Source organism: Leptinotarsa decemlineata, unplaced genomic scaffold (genome assembly GCF_025532065.1).
Source record: "Leptinotarsa decemlineata unplaced genomic scaffold, Ldec_3_MD MMD2_tig00001064_RagTag_RagTag, whole genome shotgun sequence".
NCBI classification, from domain to species: Eukaryota; Metazoa; Arthropoda; class Insecta; order Coleoptera; family Chrysomelidae; genus Leptinotarsa; species Leptinotarsa decemlineata.
Window position 1 is genome coordinate 12710478 of NW_027412558.1, and position 15209 is coordinate 12725686.

The 15209-nt window shown below is 31.5% G+C and overlaps 1 protein-coding gene across 4 annotated transcripts in view; it reads left to right on the forward strand.

Moving 5' to 3' along the window:
- LOC111517920 (uncharacterized) overlaps positions 1-13297 on the forward strand; it is a 36478-nt gene extending 23181 nt beyond the window's left edge. For 3 of the 4 annotated variants that reach the window (XM_074175696.1, XM_074175697.1, XM_074175694.1), the window contains exons 7-12: positions 2532-2737; positions 2827-2898; positions 4786-5005; positions 5104-5254; positions 8654-8938; positions 12189-13297. In XM_074175696.1, the coding sequence (XP_074031797.1) occupies positions 2532-2737; positions 2827-2898; positions 4786-5005; positions 5104-5254; positions 8654-8938; positions 12189-12361 (1107 nt within the window). In that variant the 3' untranslated portion in view covers positions 12362-13297. The remainder of the gene's footprint in view (positions 1-2531; positions 2738-2826; positions 2899-4785; positions 5006-5103; positions 5255-8653; positions 8939-12188) is intronic. The other variant, XM_074175695.1, reaches the window with a different exon arrangement.
- The last annotated feature ends 1912 nt before the right edge of the window (positions 13298-15209 follow it).

Below are 15209 nucleotides of genomic sequence, written 5' to 3' on the forward strand. Positions count from 1 at the left end.
ATTCGAAATTTTTTTTTGCATTATGTTAATGGAAAAAAATCATGATTTTTAGAAAAAAAATGGTTTCTTAAAAAAATTTCTTTGTTACTAAAAAATGCGTTTGTTAGTTAACAATCGTTTTTTGCAACTAAATATTAAAATTAAGGAACCGTTTTTTTTTTAATCATAAATTCTATTGTTCTTTAAGGTTTTGAAAAAACTTTTTTTCTATTCTTTTTTTAATTGTTTATTTAAAAAAAAATTGTTATAAACTTTTTTTTTATTTCAATACTTTGTTCTATAATAAAAGTAACTATGTGTTTTTTTTTTTCAATTTATTCTATTTTTTATAAAACTTTTAATATTGTGATTCCTTGATACTTGGCTTTTTCATTCGCTCCTTCGCTTTTATAATTATAATAACTTTCAAACTATTGCAGTTATGATAAATATGCTTAAAGTCTTTTTTGTTCATTATTAATTCATTAACAATTTAAGCCTTTTACTAAAGTTGTTGTCCTATTATTTATTTAATTATTGATAGAATTTATGATTAAAAAATAAACGGTTCCTTAATTTTAATATTTAGTTGCAAAAAACGATTGTTAATTAACAAACGCATTTTTTAGCAACAAAGAATTTTTTTAAAAACCATTGTTTTTTTAAAAATCATGATTTTTTTCCATTAACATAATGCAAAAAAAAAATCGAATTGCTTATAAACAATGTATTTGTTTATAATAAATTTATTAACAATAGCTGTAAAAAATAAAAAAAAAATAATAATTCGTTTTCAGCCATGAGACATTGAAACAATAAAAAATTTAAAAAAAATTGTAATGTATTTTTTATAAAATTATAATTTTCAATTGTTAATAAAAAAATAGAAAATAACAATTTTTTTATTTTGGCAACGGTAATTTATTAATCTATTTTTTTGCCTATTAAGGATAACTTCACCAAAGGAAAAAAATGCCAGGGTTTTAGTTCAATAATTATAGGGATTTTTATATCAACTTTCAATTCAGAAAAAGTTATTAATTAACAAATTTATAATCAACGTTAAAATTGGGATAAACATTTTTTCACTGCGGATTATTGTTTATTGATGTATCCCAACATTACATGAATTTTTTCATTCCTTAATATTCACATTTAATATGTTTAAATAATTTTTTTTGTTTTTATGTCAGAGTGACGAAAGGCCACGGAAGCCACTCTACCCGCTTTTGGCTCTATTTTCAGGGCTCTGTGAAAATTATAAATAATCGAGATACAGTTTCGGGAGTCGGGACTTTTTTTACGCAAATTCATTGATCTTTTCAAATCTTTTTTCAAATTTCCAAAATTTTTAAAATTTTCCGAGATATTAAGAAAAAACTAAAGCCCCATTTTTTTCACTCAATTGTTTATAACTTTTGTTATTTTTATCAGCGCGTTTTCGGACCTTCCCTTTCACTTTTTATCGAATGACACCTTGGTCGTAATTTTTGGACAGGGCTGAAAAATGTCACCAAAAAGAGCTAAATCGCGTACATGTGAACCAGACTATTACAGATAAGAGAATTATCAGTTGAGATGAAAACAATGTTGAAAGATGCGTGTATGTTTTATTTTTATTAATAATATCTATACTTTCTGAAGGGATGGTTGTGTTCCCAGATTTGTTTCAAGTTGGTGACGGAAAGTAACACAAATGAAAAAGATACATTTGTTATATATTATGTTTATAAGATCATTATTAGAAAATGTGTAGTCAAAGTCAAAAATTAATAAAGATAACCACTGCTTCACTTGTTCTGACAGTGAGCAAACAGTAGGGCGTCATCACCACGACTTAAGGATTAACGAGGTCTGACTTTTTAACGTGTGATTCCTAGCATGACTGGTAACACTGATAATTGACAAATATCAAGATGATTATAATTTAATTACTTTACTGCATTTGATGAAATAATCTACTTTTTGGTCATATAACATCTACGTCTAGTTCACGTGAAGTTGATATTGTTCATTCCATAAAAATGAGTATCTCAACCAAAAACATTAAACGCATCGGTATACTTGACACGAGGTAAAATTTTTAGTTAGGAATTGTGATTCTTTATATTTTGTCAAATATCAGTATTACCAATCTTGCTAGGAATTGCACGTCAAAAGGTGAGACCTTGTGACTCATTAGCTTGAGCAAATTTCTACTTCTGAGGGCTTTCGTTCGTGGGGAGAGGGCAGCTGGTTAACGGAAGACAGAGTTTTAAACAGATGACATGTTTGAAATTGACTGAAACACGTACAACTGATTTAACGTGAAATTTGAAAATATTCACTTTTTATTCAACTTAACGAATCCGGACAACAGGAAGTTTGATTCAAATTTGTAAAACGAATATCTAAACGTTCATCAGATGATATAGGGTGCATATTTTGTTTTTTCTTAGAGTTTGAATACCATGATATATTCTATTATGAATTTGTAATTTGATATTAGGTGATAATATTAGTATTAGTTCAGATTCATAGTTTTTGAATCATGTTAAAAAAATTGTTAATAGGAAAAACCAAGGAAATCGGAAGAACAAGATAGAAAAGAACTACAAATTCCTCATATCTCAATGAAACAACCAGAAATCGCAACGGATAGCCCAGATCCAGAATATGAAGATACAGCTGATTTAGCATCAAGCATAGCGAAACTGAGAACACTTTTGCAGCAAAAGTCATCAGAATCTGGTTTGTCAACTCCCGCCTTGAGTCCAATGTAGGTAACGATATATTCAATTTATTGTACTGTATTCGCTTCTGTTTGCTTTACTATGTTGATTTTTTTTGTGTTATACTTTATTCCAGATTAATGCTAGCTAGATATTATGGATCGAAATCGTTTTGGGTGGTGGATAGAATACCATATTTCAGTTCTAGGTATAATATATGTGTAATAAGTCTTACTAACCTTATAGTTACTGAGTAATTGGTAAAATTGAAAATTCATTTTTTTCAACTTCGAAATGTTGAATTCGAAAAATAAATATAACTGAAATAGTTAAAACTTGTAGAACATTATTCCTATTGATATAAACTGAATTTTAATGCTATTTATAATACAGATACCAACTGGAAGAAAAAATCCTATCAAAATATCAACTTTCACAAAAACATTGAATAGCAAAAAAGAAAAAAAGTCCACATTTTTTGTTCAATGATGGAGAAGTAGAAAGCCACAAAACTTTTTTCCTGAGTCTAGAGCAAAAAATATTCATCATGAATGCAGTTGCTCACAAATAAAACAGACGAACTATTACAGCGAATCCTTGTGATATATCATGAAAAAAGTTTCTCAGGAAATAAGAAACCCAAATATTCAAATTTTCTTTCAAACAACCAACATAAAGTTATTTATTCACCATTATGTAACTTGTTCTCATAAAATGTTAATAACTAACATATTTACATATTAACTGTTTTCATAGAAATAATATTGTATCTATTTGTGCTTCCCAAATCTACCTGTTTTGCCAGAATTTATCATTTATCTAATTTTCTTTCAACTGAGTAGAACTGGCCCATACTTGATGAAAATCCATATTGAAAAACTAATTAATACAGTTTATTGTATGATTTTCACTATAAAGGGTTTTACAAAAACTGCGACACGTGTTTCGCTAGACAATAGCTTTCTCAAGCATAAACTTGCTTGCGGTTTTTGTAAAACCCTTTACAGTGAAAATCATACAATAAACTGTATTAATTAGTTTTTAATTTTGTTTTTACATACAATGCCCATATTTTAAACAGATTTATTCATTTACCTAATAAGTTTTGTTGTAAACTGTAATTATTATCATGGATTGTGTTATTAATTTCCTTCAAGTAATGGGTCAGAGTATTCATAATATATGATCCTAATATGATGGGGGGTGTTGAAAGTCGGAGTGAGAGTCGACATTTTATAGATAACTCATATCAACTGACTGAAAATGATAACTTTATATATGGTGTTAATTTCATTGGAGTAGATGATAGCAATACGAAGTGGTGTATAGATGAGAGTTAGGAAATAAAATATAAAAGATTTTCATGATTTTTAGAACCTTTTAGGAAACTTGTCTAATTTTATGCACTAATGTGCCATTTTTGCTTCTGTACACTTTGTATGAATGAAATATTTTTTTCATTGACCGACGCTCGAGTTCAAAAATTTTCGGGGTATTACAAATAATGTTGTCATTAATAATAATTCTGCTTCTGATAATCCAAAGAATCCAAATCTATTGATCTGACTGGACTTTGTTGAGGTCTCACACGATAACATATCTAATGATTATCAAAGGGTTATTGACATATTTGCGAGATTATTTCGCATACGAATGAATATGCTTTCTGAGGAATTTCAAGTATCACTGGAATTTTTTAAATTTTTTATTCCATAACCCCCATTTATAGACCAGATTCCACAACTACCAATATCAGTTTCAGAACTGTCTTCAAAAATGTACAATACTACACTGACTTTCAACACCCTGAATCTCTAAAATTTTATGAGTTTTGAACATATCTTCATCTTAAAAACACAAAATATCTCAAGCATTCACCCCCGAAAGTTATGCTAGTACTTGAGAAACACCCCGTATATTTTTCGAAATATGAACAAAAACGATGAAGATACCTACTTATTACGTGAGTTTTTCTTTAAACAAATATGACAAACAGTTAATACCCATTTTTAACACCACCTTATTCCTATGCATGGCATAGATTCATTCAAATTCCTTATATCAGTTCTCATAATTATGTATTTTTGGTTCACAGGCCACCAGATGAATTTGGACAAAGAGCTGTTGAAGTGGATAGCACTTCTGATCTTGACGAAGCAGATGGTGTAATGCCTAGTTTTTATAAATTCTGTGCCAAAACTGCTACAGGAGTGTTTGACAAAACCATCCATACCATAAAAACTGCCCTACCCACCAATAGCCAAGGCGTAGAGCAGTCCGACAATGCCTGGATTTTCATACAGAGTGAACAAAATGTGAGTAAGATAAAACGGTGTTTGATTTAAATTGATGATGTTTATCTTAAAGTCATTATCACATCTGTTTTTATGACATTTTTTCTGTTATTATTTAGGAAGCTGACATTCTCACCAGAATGAAGAAGTTATTGACAGAGAGGAAAGACTACTGCACGTTAGATACAGATATTGATACAGCTTATGAAGCTATTGATTCCTTGGATGCATTTCAACAAGCCTCGTTTTCTCCTGATATGGATTTTGAAGGTGAACAATTTCTACACATTTTATTCAGTATATATTTTTCAGTTGAATTGTGATTCACTAATAATGTTTATTGTGATATTCTTTATGAAAATCACAGTGAAAGTCACAGTAAACTATATAAGTAAGTTTTGATATTGACTTCAATAACAATAATAATACTTAAGTTTATCGTACAACTTTTGCCAGTCACATGAGGTGATATATATATAAAAGATAAGTCCTTGAAAATGGCACATGTAAGTCGTTTCGCTGTCTTGTATTAATAGTTTGAATTTGCTTATCAGTTCCGAAAGATTTTAAATTACAAAATACAAAAACACACACTTCAAATATATACAAACACAAACATGGCGAGGTTAAGATTTGATAAGTTTTAAAAAAATCTTTACAACTTGCAACGCGATGTTTTTGAACGAGATAATTAAATTACAATAAGATTACCGAAAATCAAAACACCACTAACATGCCCGACTAGGTCAGTGTTTTGCACTTAATCGTGGGAGCAACTAATTAAAAAAAAAAATTATTTTTAGAAAAAAGGAAGCGCCACCAATTTTTGTTGACCAGTTAGAAACCGGAAATCTGTCCAGTTGTTCGGGAAGCCCACTATTAAAATATTTAACTTCTCATCAAAGTAATAATTCTATTTGCAATTACTAAGCGAGTTTATTGCAATAATAAAAAAGAAATACAGTGAACCCTCCGTTTGCCAATTCCTCACATCAATTACTAGATTACCACTACCATTGTATAGTTAATAAAATTCGCTAATATGTGACGTCACGTAAAAGCTTACACCACTCATCTCAATGAGGTAACTTGTACATTTTAATATAGGAAATAAATAAACACCGGTAAGTTTCTTCATTCAATTAACTTAGTATAAACTTAGCTGCTTTTCGGGTGCTCCTTCTTCGTAAGCTGTCAGGAGATGAATACTGATCTGGCAGTATCGGTGGATACTATGTAGTAGGAATCCGTTGATATTCCCAGTGCTAATTATTAGTAAAGGTGAAGTCCAGAAAACTTCTTCACGAGAATGAACTGGCAATCGTTTTCAAATTCCCAAATTGAAGCTGATGCAGATATGCCTTCCTTAGAGATAATCTAACACCCTGAAGAGAAATATTCTCATGACAATATGGTAATCAAACAGTAAGAAAAATAAGGCCAAGGTTTATTACGGGTCCCATAGCTGAGTTGAACAAGGTTGTTTGAAAATACTGTACTAACCTCCTAATAATTGATGGTGTTTCCAACACAAAACAGACGAAGATCGTCCTCTGAAAATTGAGTGAAAATACTGACTATTTGCCCTTTTTTTAAGAAATCCTGGTTTCCAATGCTGTCTCAAAATACTCCAAACTTCACAATATCAAAAAGGAACCACAGTTGGTTGAAAATTCGAAAATCCCTTCTAGGTATTTAATGAGCGAAATAATTCAACCAGCAATTCACTGTCGAAAAATACGTTTCCCAAAATTTCCGTCAATTTCATTATGTCCTTGTGTGTGAGGAAAAAAATAATAAAACCTCTAAGTATAAATAATATGTTCAATTTATGACAAAACAAAATCGTACCGTAACAAACTAGAGGTACCAGAGACACCAGTGATACAAAGTATGAATTTTTTCTGTGATATTAAGAAATCCCCCCAGAAACATATTCCGTATCTTAGTCGGGATTCGACATGAGTATAATATAACATCATCAGTTGTTTCTCTGTTAAAACTGTTCTCATATTTCTGAATAGATAGCTGAGAAAGTTAAGTTTCGAAATTACTGACTCATAGTGCCTACTACAGTCAAGACACTCATCGATGTATTGGCCCAGAAACTTTACACATTTTTCTAAAACTTTATTATTATTAATATTTACATGAATGGTAGGCACTTGTTTTTGGCCATCATTAATATAACGTCAATCTGGCTGAAGAACTTTGATCAATGGTCGTTTGATATTTGCCAGTAAATAACGTTAATTATTATGAATATTTATAAACAACGAAATGTCAATATGACGACTTTCGAGAATACCCATGAGATGTTTTTTAAATCGATATGGAAGAGAAAGTAGCTTGAATTTCAGTTTCGTTTCTCTTTTCATTATCTTTCTCTACAACCAGTTTGAAAAATTTTTTCTAGAAAATATTGTATACTTACTAGAAAAAAGTCAACGTCTACATTTCTGCTTTGATAAAATAGGTAAAACCTCAGGCGTAGAATACATCCAAAATAAGCACTTTTCCCAATCACCAGAAATGCAACAACATTCAATTTGGTTGGTGAAATGCACCTCGCGAAGTGATTGGGAAAGGTGTCTGTAAAATGGGTCCTTTTTATTTTACTGTGCTCATTTATCATTCTATTATTATTATAATATGTATATTAGGGTAAATTACTTGTACAAATCAATGATATTATCAAAATCAAGGATTTTTTGTTAAAAAAATCACAGAGATATTGTAAAACAACTCAATATTAGTTAAGGCTCTAATGGATTGGAAATTGTGAAGGAATCAAATAATCTTGGGATGACTATAGACAGTGACCTCCGATTTGATTAGCATGTGAATAACCTTATCCAGAAAGCTCACCTCTCACTCAAGCTGATTCACGGAAATCAAAAATTTCTTCCTAAAAACACAAGAATTACACTCTATGTGACGGTCTCGTTCTTTCATCTTTGAACTATGCAAATGTACTTTATGTACCAAGCCCCACAATTAGGAACAAGAAAAAACCGCAAAAGATTCAAAACTCCCGCCTTTGCCTCGTTCATGGGGTATGTAGAAGGAACAGAATCTCATTAAAGATGTCAGAAACTTGTTGGCTCAATATGGAAAACCCAAGTTTGCTACACTCTGCGTGTATCTATCATAAGATTATTTGTAATAAAATTCAGATTTATCTATATAATAAAACTACATTTCGGACTGATGTACACGACTTGAATGATGGGCACAAAGGGTTATTAACTCCTTAACTCCTCCGATACACACTCACGAATTTTTCAAGCGATCATTTAGGTATCAGATATGCAACGTTTACTATAAATTCCCCCCCCTCCCCAGTCAAAACATTAAAAAATAGGTATTTTTAGGCAAAATTGAACTACTAGGTAAACAAATTTGACTACTCAATAATTTATCCATATGTATATTTCTTTTTTGTTATTACTCGAATGCTGATCGAAATCAGGTTTAAAATGTTTTTTTTCAATTTTTTTTTGCATTTTTTTATTTTTGTTGCCAGTTCTCGTATCTGGCTGTGGAGGTTAAGTGGTAAAACAAACTTGTAGTGTTCTAGACTGCAGTTTTGAACATCGCCTTTTGGTTGTTATATCCTACTTCACTCAATAAAGATTATTATTATTATTATTATGTTGTTTTTTTTAGATGAACTGGATGATTTTGAGGCAAAACTTCCCATTACAAAAGCGTTGATAGATAGTATGTGCGAGCTGCTGGCCGACTCAGATTCACCTCTCATCCAAGAACCTTTAGTGAAAACTTTGATGCTGATTGTAGGCAAGGTTCTGGAAGAATTCATCAATTCTGAAGTTGATGGTGCCATAGCAGATTTGTGTGTTAACTTGTTCAGAATACCAGAGCTGTCGAATCAGGATACACTGTTTCTAGAGCTAGATGATTTTGTTGAGATCATGATGAAAAATCTTCCGGGTAAGTTTTTCATTGAATCATATGATCATTCTTTAGATCGTTCATGTAGGGCTACACAAATTAGAGTTGAATTGTGGCAAAGTTGTCTGTTTTCGGGAACTGTTGAACAATAACAAAACATCGTCAGTAGCTCTTTTGATTCCAAATATTACTATAAAAGAGCGAACAATTTCAAATTTTGTTTTGTGCTGTATCTTGTTTATTTCAAATAACTCCCATAAGTTTATGGAGGTTTTATGAAGTGCCTTCAGTATAATTATTTTCAATCTTCCTGGAAGTTTGAATATTTGTTGATTATCGAATAACCCGTTTCTTTATCATAGCCCTGGTAATTCTATCAATGTAAAAATGTACCAAAGTTGATTCTCAAAGAAATTATTGATATTATTTGGTTGAATTAAGTACAAAATACCACAATTTTAGTATAGATCTGTTGCCAAAAAAAAACTTCCAGAAAAAACAAAAATGCTAATTTTTGGGAAAGAAAGTTTTTGGCTTTCTACTATTCCATCTTGATACAAAAAAATGTGGGAATCTTCCAAAGAAATTAGGGAAGCAATAGGTTTCAAAAGAATTAACCCTATACATAGATGTGTGGATCATGCAAAGAAGTAACTTTCATACACAAACTGGAAGAAAAAGCCTGAAACAGCTACTTTCATATAAACATTGAATTACATGAAAGAAAATTACTCTCGAAACGAATACTTTTATATGAACACTGAATGAGCAAAATTGTATGAATACTATGTAAACAAAAAACACTTTTCTCCACTCAGTTTTTATTCCAACCAGTCATTATGGAATTGAATCAGATATCATTCACAAGATTCCTACACAATATACTAAATGAAAGATATATGATGGAATCGGCCGATACTTGATGAAAATCCATAACTAACGTATTCCAAAAAAACTTTATTGTGAGATTTTCACTAAATTGTTTTACAAAAACGCAACACGTGTTTCGCCATACAATGGCTTCATCTGGCGTGTCTTTCAACTAATTCTACACATTCAATACTAAATATATATATAGTTTATGGAGTACCTGAAATCAAAGTACCTGTAAACGAAGTACCTGAATTTTAAGTAGCTGATATTTTACCTGAGTTTCTAACGAATTAAATTACCTGCACTTATGTTCCATTTTCACATTTGAAAAAATATATTCAGTAACGGAGAGTTATCGAGTTCTAATTGATCATTCAGTAAATTACCCGAATTCCTGAATCTATTGATTTCTAAACATTCTAGATGATTAAGTTTCAAACTCTTCTCTTCTAAATGTAACACCTCGTACTCATGATTGAACTCGTGTCCTTCTGCTAAAAGATGGTTTGCAAATGTGGAATTGGTCTTTCTATTTACAAAACTACTCCTATGTTCTTCAATTCGTTGGAAAAATGTTCTTCCTGTTTGCCCAATATACAGTTTTGGACAGGAGCCACAAGACACGCCAGATGAAGCCATTGTATGGCGAAACACGTGTTGCATTTTGTAAAACAATTTAGTGAAAATCTCACAATAAAGTGTTTTTGGAATACGCTAAATGAAAGAGTAAATTTTTCATTTACATCAACAGTGTCATTCTCACTGGTAGACATCCGATGTTTCGCCGTAACACACTTGCATTAGGTCTCTTCAGTACCAATCTGGATACCATTACAAGAAGAAACAAACAATGCATTCTTATGTTTGATTAAAAATAAAAAAAAAGTAATACAAATTATGAAATTATGAAAGAACAAAAATTAAATGGCGCTCCGAGGCGACTTGATTGATTCCAGTGGCGCATTTGTTTTTTCAGCTGCACGAAAACCCGGAAAAACCTGCAGCACCACAACATCTGAAGATCTTGATCTCTCAATATTCTTTCTTTCATAGAATAAAATGTAGGGTGTCTCCAGAGGCTCCAATAAATTCAAGATATTGCCAGAATATTTGGTGACACAACTATCATCAAACTTGAACTAGTCCGTTTCGTCTTTGACCAGTGCGTAATAATGACCAGATTCAATGTCAGAATCACTTCTAAAAATATAACTTTTTCAATTAAAACAAGATTCCTTTGGCTGGGATTTAATGAAATAAGCGAATGAATGTCATTACGATGTCTTCGATGATATGAGTAGACCAAACTCATTCCGTGACATAAAATCGTAATTTTATGAATGAGATGTGTGTTTTTTTTATAATGTTATTTAGATTGGTACTGAAGAGCCCAAAGGCAAGTGTCTTACGGCAAAACATCGGATGTCTACCCAGTGAGGATGACAGTGTTCCATGTAAATGAAATTTTCACTCTTCCATTTAGTATATTGTTTGAAATACAAACTGAGTGGAGAAAAGTATTTTTTTTTATAATTCAGTGTTCAAAGTATTTGTTTCGAAAGTATTTTTTTTTTTCGTGTAATTAAATGTTTATATGAAGAGAGGGTTTTTTTCCAGTTTGTGTCTGATAGTTACTTCTTTGCATGATGTGGGAAGATTCCCACATTTTTTTTGTATCGAGGTGGAGTAATAGAAAGGGAAAACTTTCTTTCCCAAAAATCAATCACTTCTAAAAACATAACCCTTTCAATTAGAAAAAAACTAATTTTTTGATAATTTATTTTAAAGGTCTTGAAATGAGGCTTATCAAAGTGGGGCTCTGTATCACTTATTTTTCAAGCCAAATCTTACTTCAAAGTTCAATAGATATAAATATGTTACAAAAAACCGTAGAGTGCAAACTTCTAGTGTATCACTGTGTATGAAAGTAGCCTGAAGATGAAAACCACTCTCAATAAGGAAACATCCAGATGCTGAACAAACAATGATTAACGATCTTGAAAAACAACGAATAACTATAGATATTCCATCCAAACACAAGTCACTTACTTATGTTGATTTATAGCGGAAATTCAAAATACTGAATCTAGCGAAAAAAAAATTCCCACATCATGAAACTTTGAAATTACTGTTCTCCACACACTACTACAATAATATTAGTTTATTTCATTCATCATAAATAAGCAAAAACTGACTTGAAATATAAGAAATATTACAAAAATTGGTCAATATAGTGATTTACCTCTCTTTGTATTCCATTTTCATTGGTTATTTTCGTGTTGACTATAATTTGTTGTTTCCTTCTTTTTTACCCCTCCATATCCTCTAGTGAATTTATTGTGAATCCTACACTTCTTCATATTCACTTGTCCTTGATTGTATACCAATCTGCAATCTCGAATGTTTTCTATTTCAGATGCCATTAAACTTGTTTTTGGGCAAGCGACCCTCTACAAAGCTGTTACGTTACTTGTGTCATCACTTCAAAATGAAAAACTCAACGAGGATGTTATTTTACAAATATTTGAACTCATTGTGATGAAGTTAATGGAAGAGAGCAGTCGGTCTTCGCCTCCAGCTTCGGCGTAATTTTGCACATCTTTTTTTTTTTTAGTTTCAACCAATAGAATAGTACCTCATGAATTTACCAGTGATCAAAATGACTTTCTCTTGGTGCCCTTACTTTCTTTACTCCAAACTTTCGATAGGTTAGATCAGATAACCAGAACAGAAAGTTTAAATGAACAAATTTTCTCAGTTACCTTTTTGGTCATTCCCATATTGACTTCAATTTAAGAGCCACCGGTTTACAGCTGTTTCAGCCTATTGGGCATCGTCAGTACCGGGCAGGCAGTCCTCGATTGAAGACAAAGTGAGAAAAACCAAGAAAGTACTTGATAAAAATAGCTGCGTAAACGCAAGCGAAACATAAGTGGAACCACCTATTGGTGTGACACCGAAGTCAACTTGCCAAGTTTTTATATTAGTGTTGGTGGTTTGACCAATCAACCGACAACTGCGGTAGCAGAAATTTGGGAAGCTAACGTGAAATGCCATTGGAAAACGAATCCACATGTTTCTACAAATGATATGAAATCTAGAAAATAGATATCATATTTCAAAAAAATAGATTTCATATCATTTCTAGAAACATGTGGATTCGTTTTCCGATGGCATTTCAGGTTAGCTTCCCAAGTTTCTGATACCGCAGTTTTCAGTTGATTGGTCAAACCACCAACACTGACATAAAAATTTAGCAAGTTGATTTGGGTGTCACACCAATAGGTGGTTCCACTTATGTTTCGCTTGCGTTTATGCAGCTATTATTATCAAGTACTTTCTTGGTTTTTCTCATTATGTCTTCAATCGAGGACCGCCTGCCCGGTACTGACGATGCCCAATATGCTGAAACAGCTGTATACCGGTGGCTCTTAAATTGAAGTCAATATGGGAATGATGAAAAAGTACTTTTATATATATATTTATTTTTTGATTTTCATGGAATTATTTTCCAGCAGCTTGACTGTATATATATATATATATATATATATATATATATATATATATATATATATATATATATATATTTCTATTTATGTAAGTTACAAAAAGGATTTGAAGCTCTATAACTTCTATTTGATTATCTGCGAGCGCTTTCGACAGCTGGTCGTGCTGTCATTCTCTAGGCACTATTCTATCTGAACGTGTCATCCTGTGTGTGTCCTTTTATACGGTCCGAACGCCTCAATACAGGTACTTCTGTTGCTTTAGGTAAATTTGCCTGTATTTGGATTACATCAGGTACTATTCTTTGTGTTGAAACTTCTCTAGGTTTATTGTTTCTAGGAGTGTATATTGATTTGTTTAATATATTGAATGTTAGGTCTTGTTGTGTTTTGATTTGTACTTGTTCCTCGATAAGTGATTTTTGACTGTTAAATTTATGGATGTTTAAGTTTTCCGAAATGTCCATGCAGTTTCCCTTATTGACTTGTTTTATAAGTTTTATGTTCTCTGGTGGGGGAAAGTTATGTTTGTTTTGTATGGCGTGTGTTCCGAGGTTTGATTTATATACTATTGGGTTTATGTATGCCTTTTTGTGTTCATCGTACCTTTGGATCAGTTTTTTCTTGGTTTGGCCGATATAGAATTTGTTGTAGTCCGAGCATGTATACTGTATATCCCGTTTTGGTTTTTGTCTTCTTCTTTTCCATAGCTGTTTATTTTTTGTGTTATTGGCTTGTATGTGATGTTGATGTTCAATGGCTTGAAATCATGGCAGTGGCCAAACCACGAAAAAACTGATACGATGGTACGATGAACACAAAAAGGCATACATAAACCCAATAGTATATAAATCAAACCTCGGAACACACGCCATACAAAACAAATATAACTTTCCCCCACCAGAGAACATAAAACTTATAAAACAAGTCAATAAGGGAAACTGCATGGACATTTCGGAAAACTTAAACATCCATAAATTTAACAGTCAAAAATCACTTATCGAGGAACAAGTACAAATCAAAACACAACAAGACCTAACATTCAATATATTAAACAAATCAATACACACTCCTAGAAACAATAAACCTAAAGAAGTTTCAACACAAAGAATAGTACCTGATGTAATCCAAATGCAGGCAAATTTACCTAAAGCAACAGCATTACCTGTATTGAGGCGTTCGGACCGTATAAAAGGACACACACAGGATGACACGTTCAGATAGAATAGTGCCTAGAGGATGACACCCGGACCAGCTGTCGAAAGCGCTCGCAGATAATCAAATAAAAGTTATAGAGCTTCAAATCCTTTTTGTAACTTACATTAATAGTGATAATTAATAGTAGTAATACTGAAAATAAAGGAAAAATTAGTTGCCTCATCCAATATATATATATATATATATATATATATATATATATATTTCTTTGTAATTATTGGAATTGGAGTTCTCTGAACGACATTTTTATGTCGAGCTAGAACTCTAAAACCTTGTTCTGATATTTTTGACAAAAATTTCATTTCCAGATAAAAAATATTTGTCAACAGTATTTTTGTTTAAAAATGTGTATTCGACCAAAATGACCAATTAATCTGTAATTTAACTTCCTCTATTTCATGTGATATTTTAATGACGTTTTTCATTGTGTCCCTATTTGTTCATATTTTATCGTTGTTATCAGCTTAATTTTTATATTATTTATTAGTGTCAATAAAATTTATTAAATGTTCACACCAACTTCCCTACCCTTTTCAATATTTCCTACTTTCGGTTGAATACCTGTTAAGAAACTCGTGATAATCAGTTAGAAGTGTCACACTATGATGTGTCTCATAAAGGTAATACTAATCCTCGAAGCAGTTCTAATACGCACTTTTCAATAAGTCCTTGAGCTCTCAGCGAGTCGGTTTTTATCTCCTCAATCGTCGCAA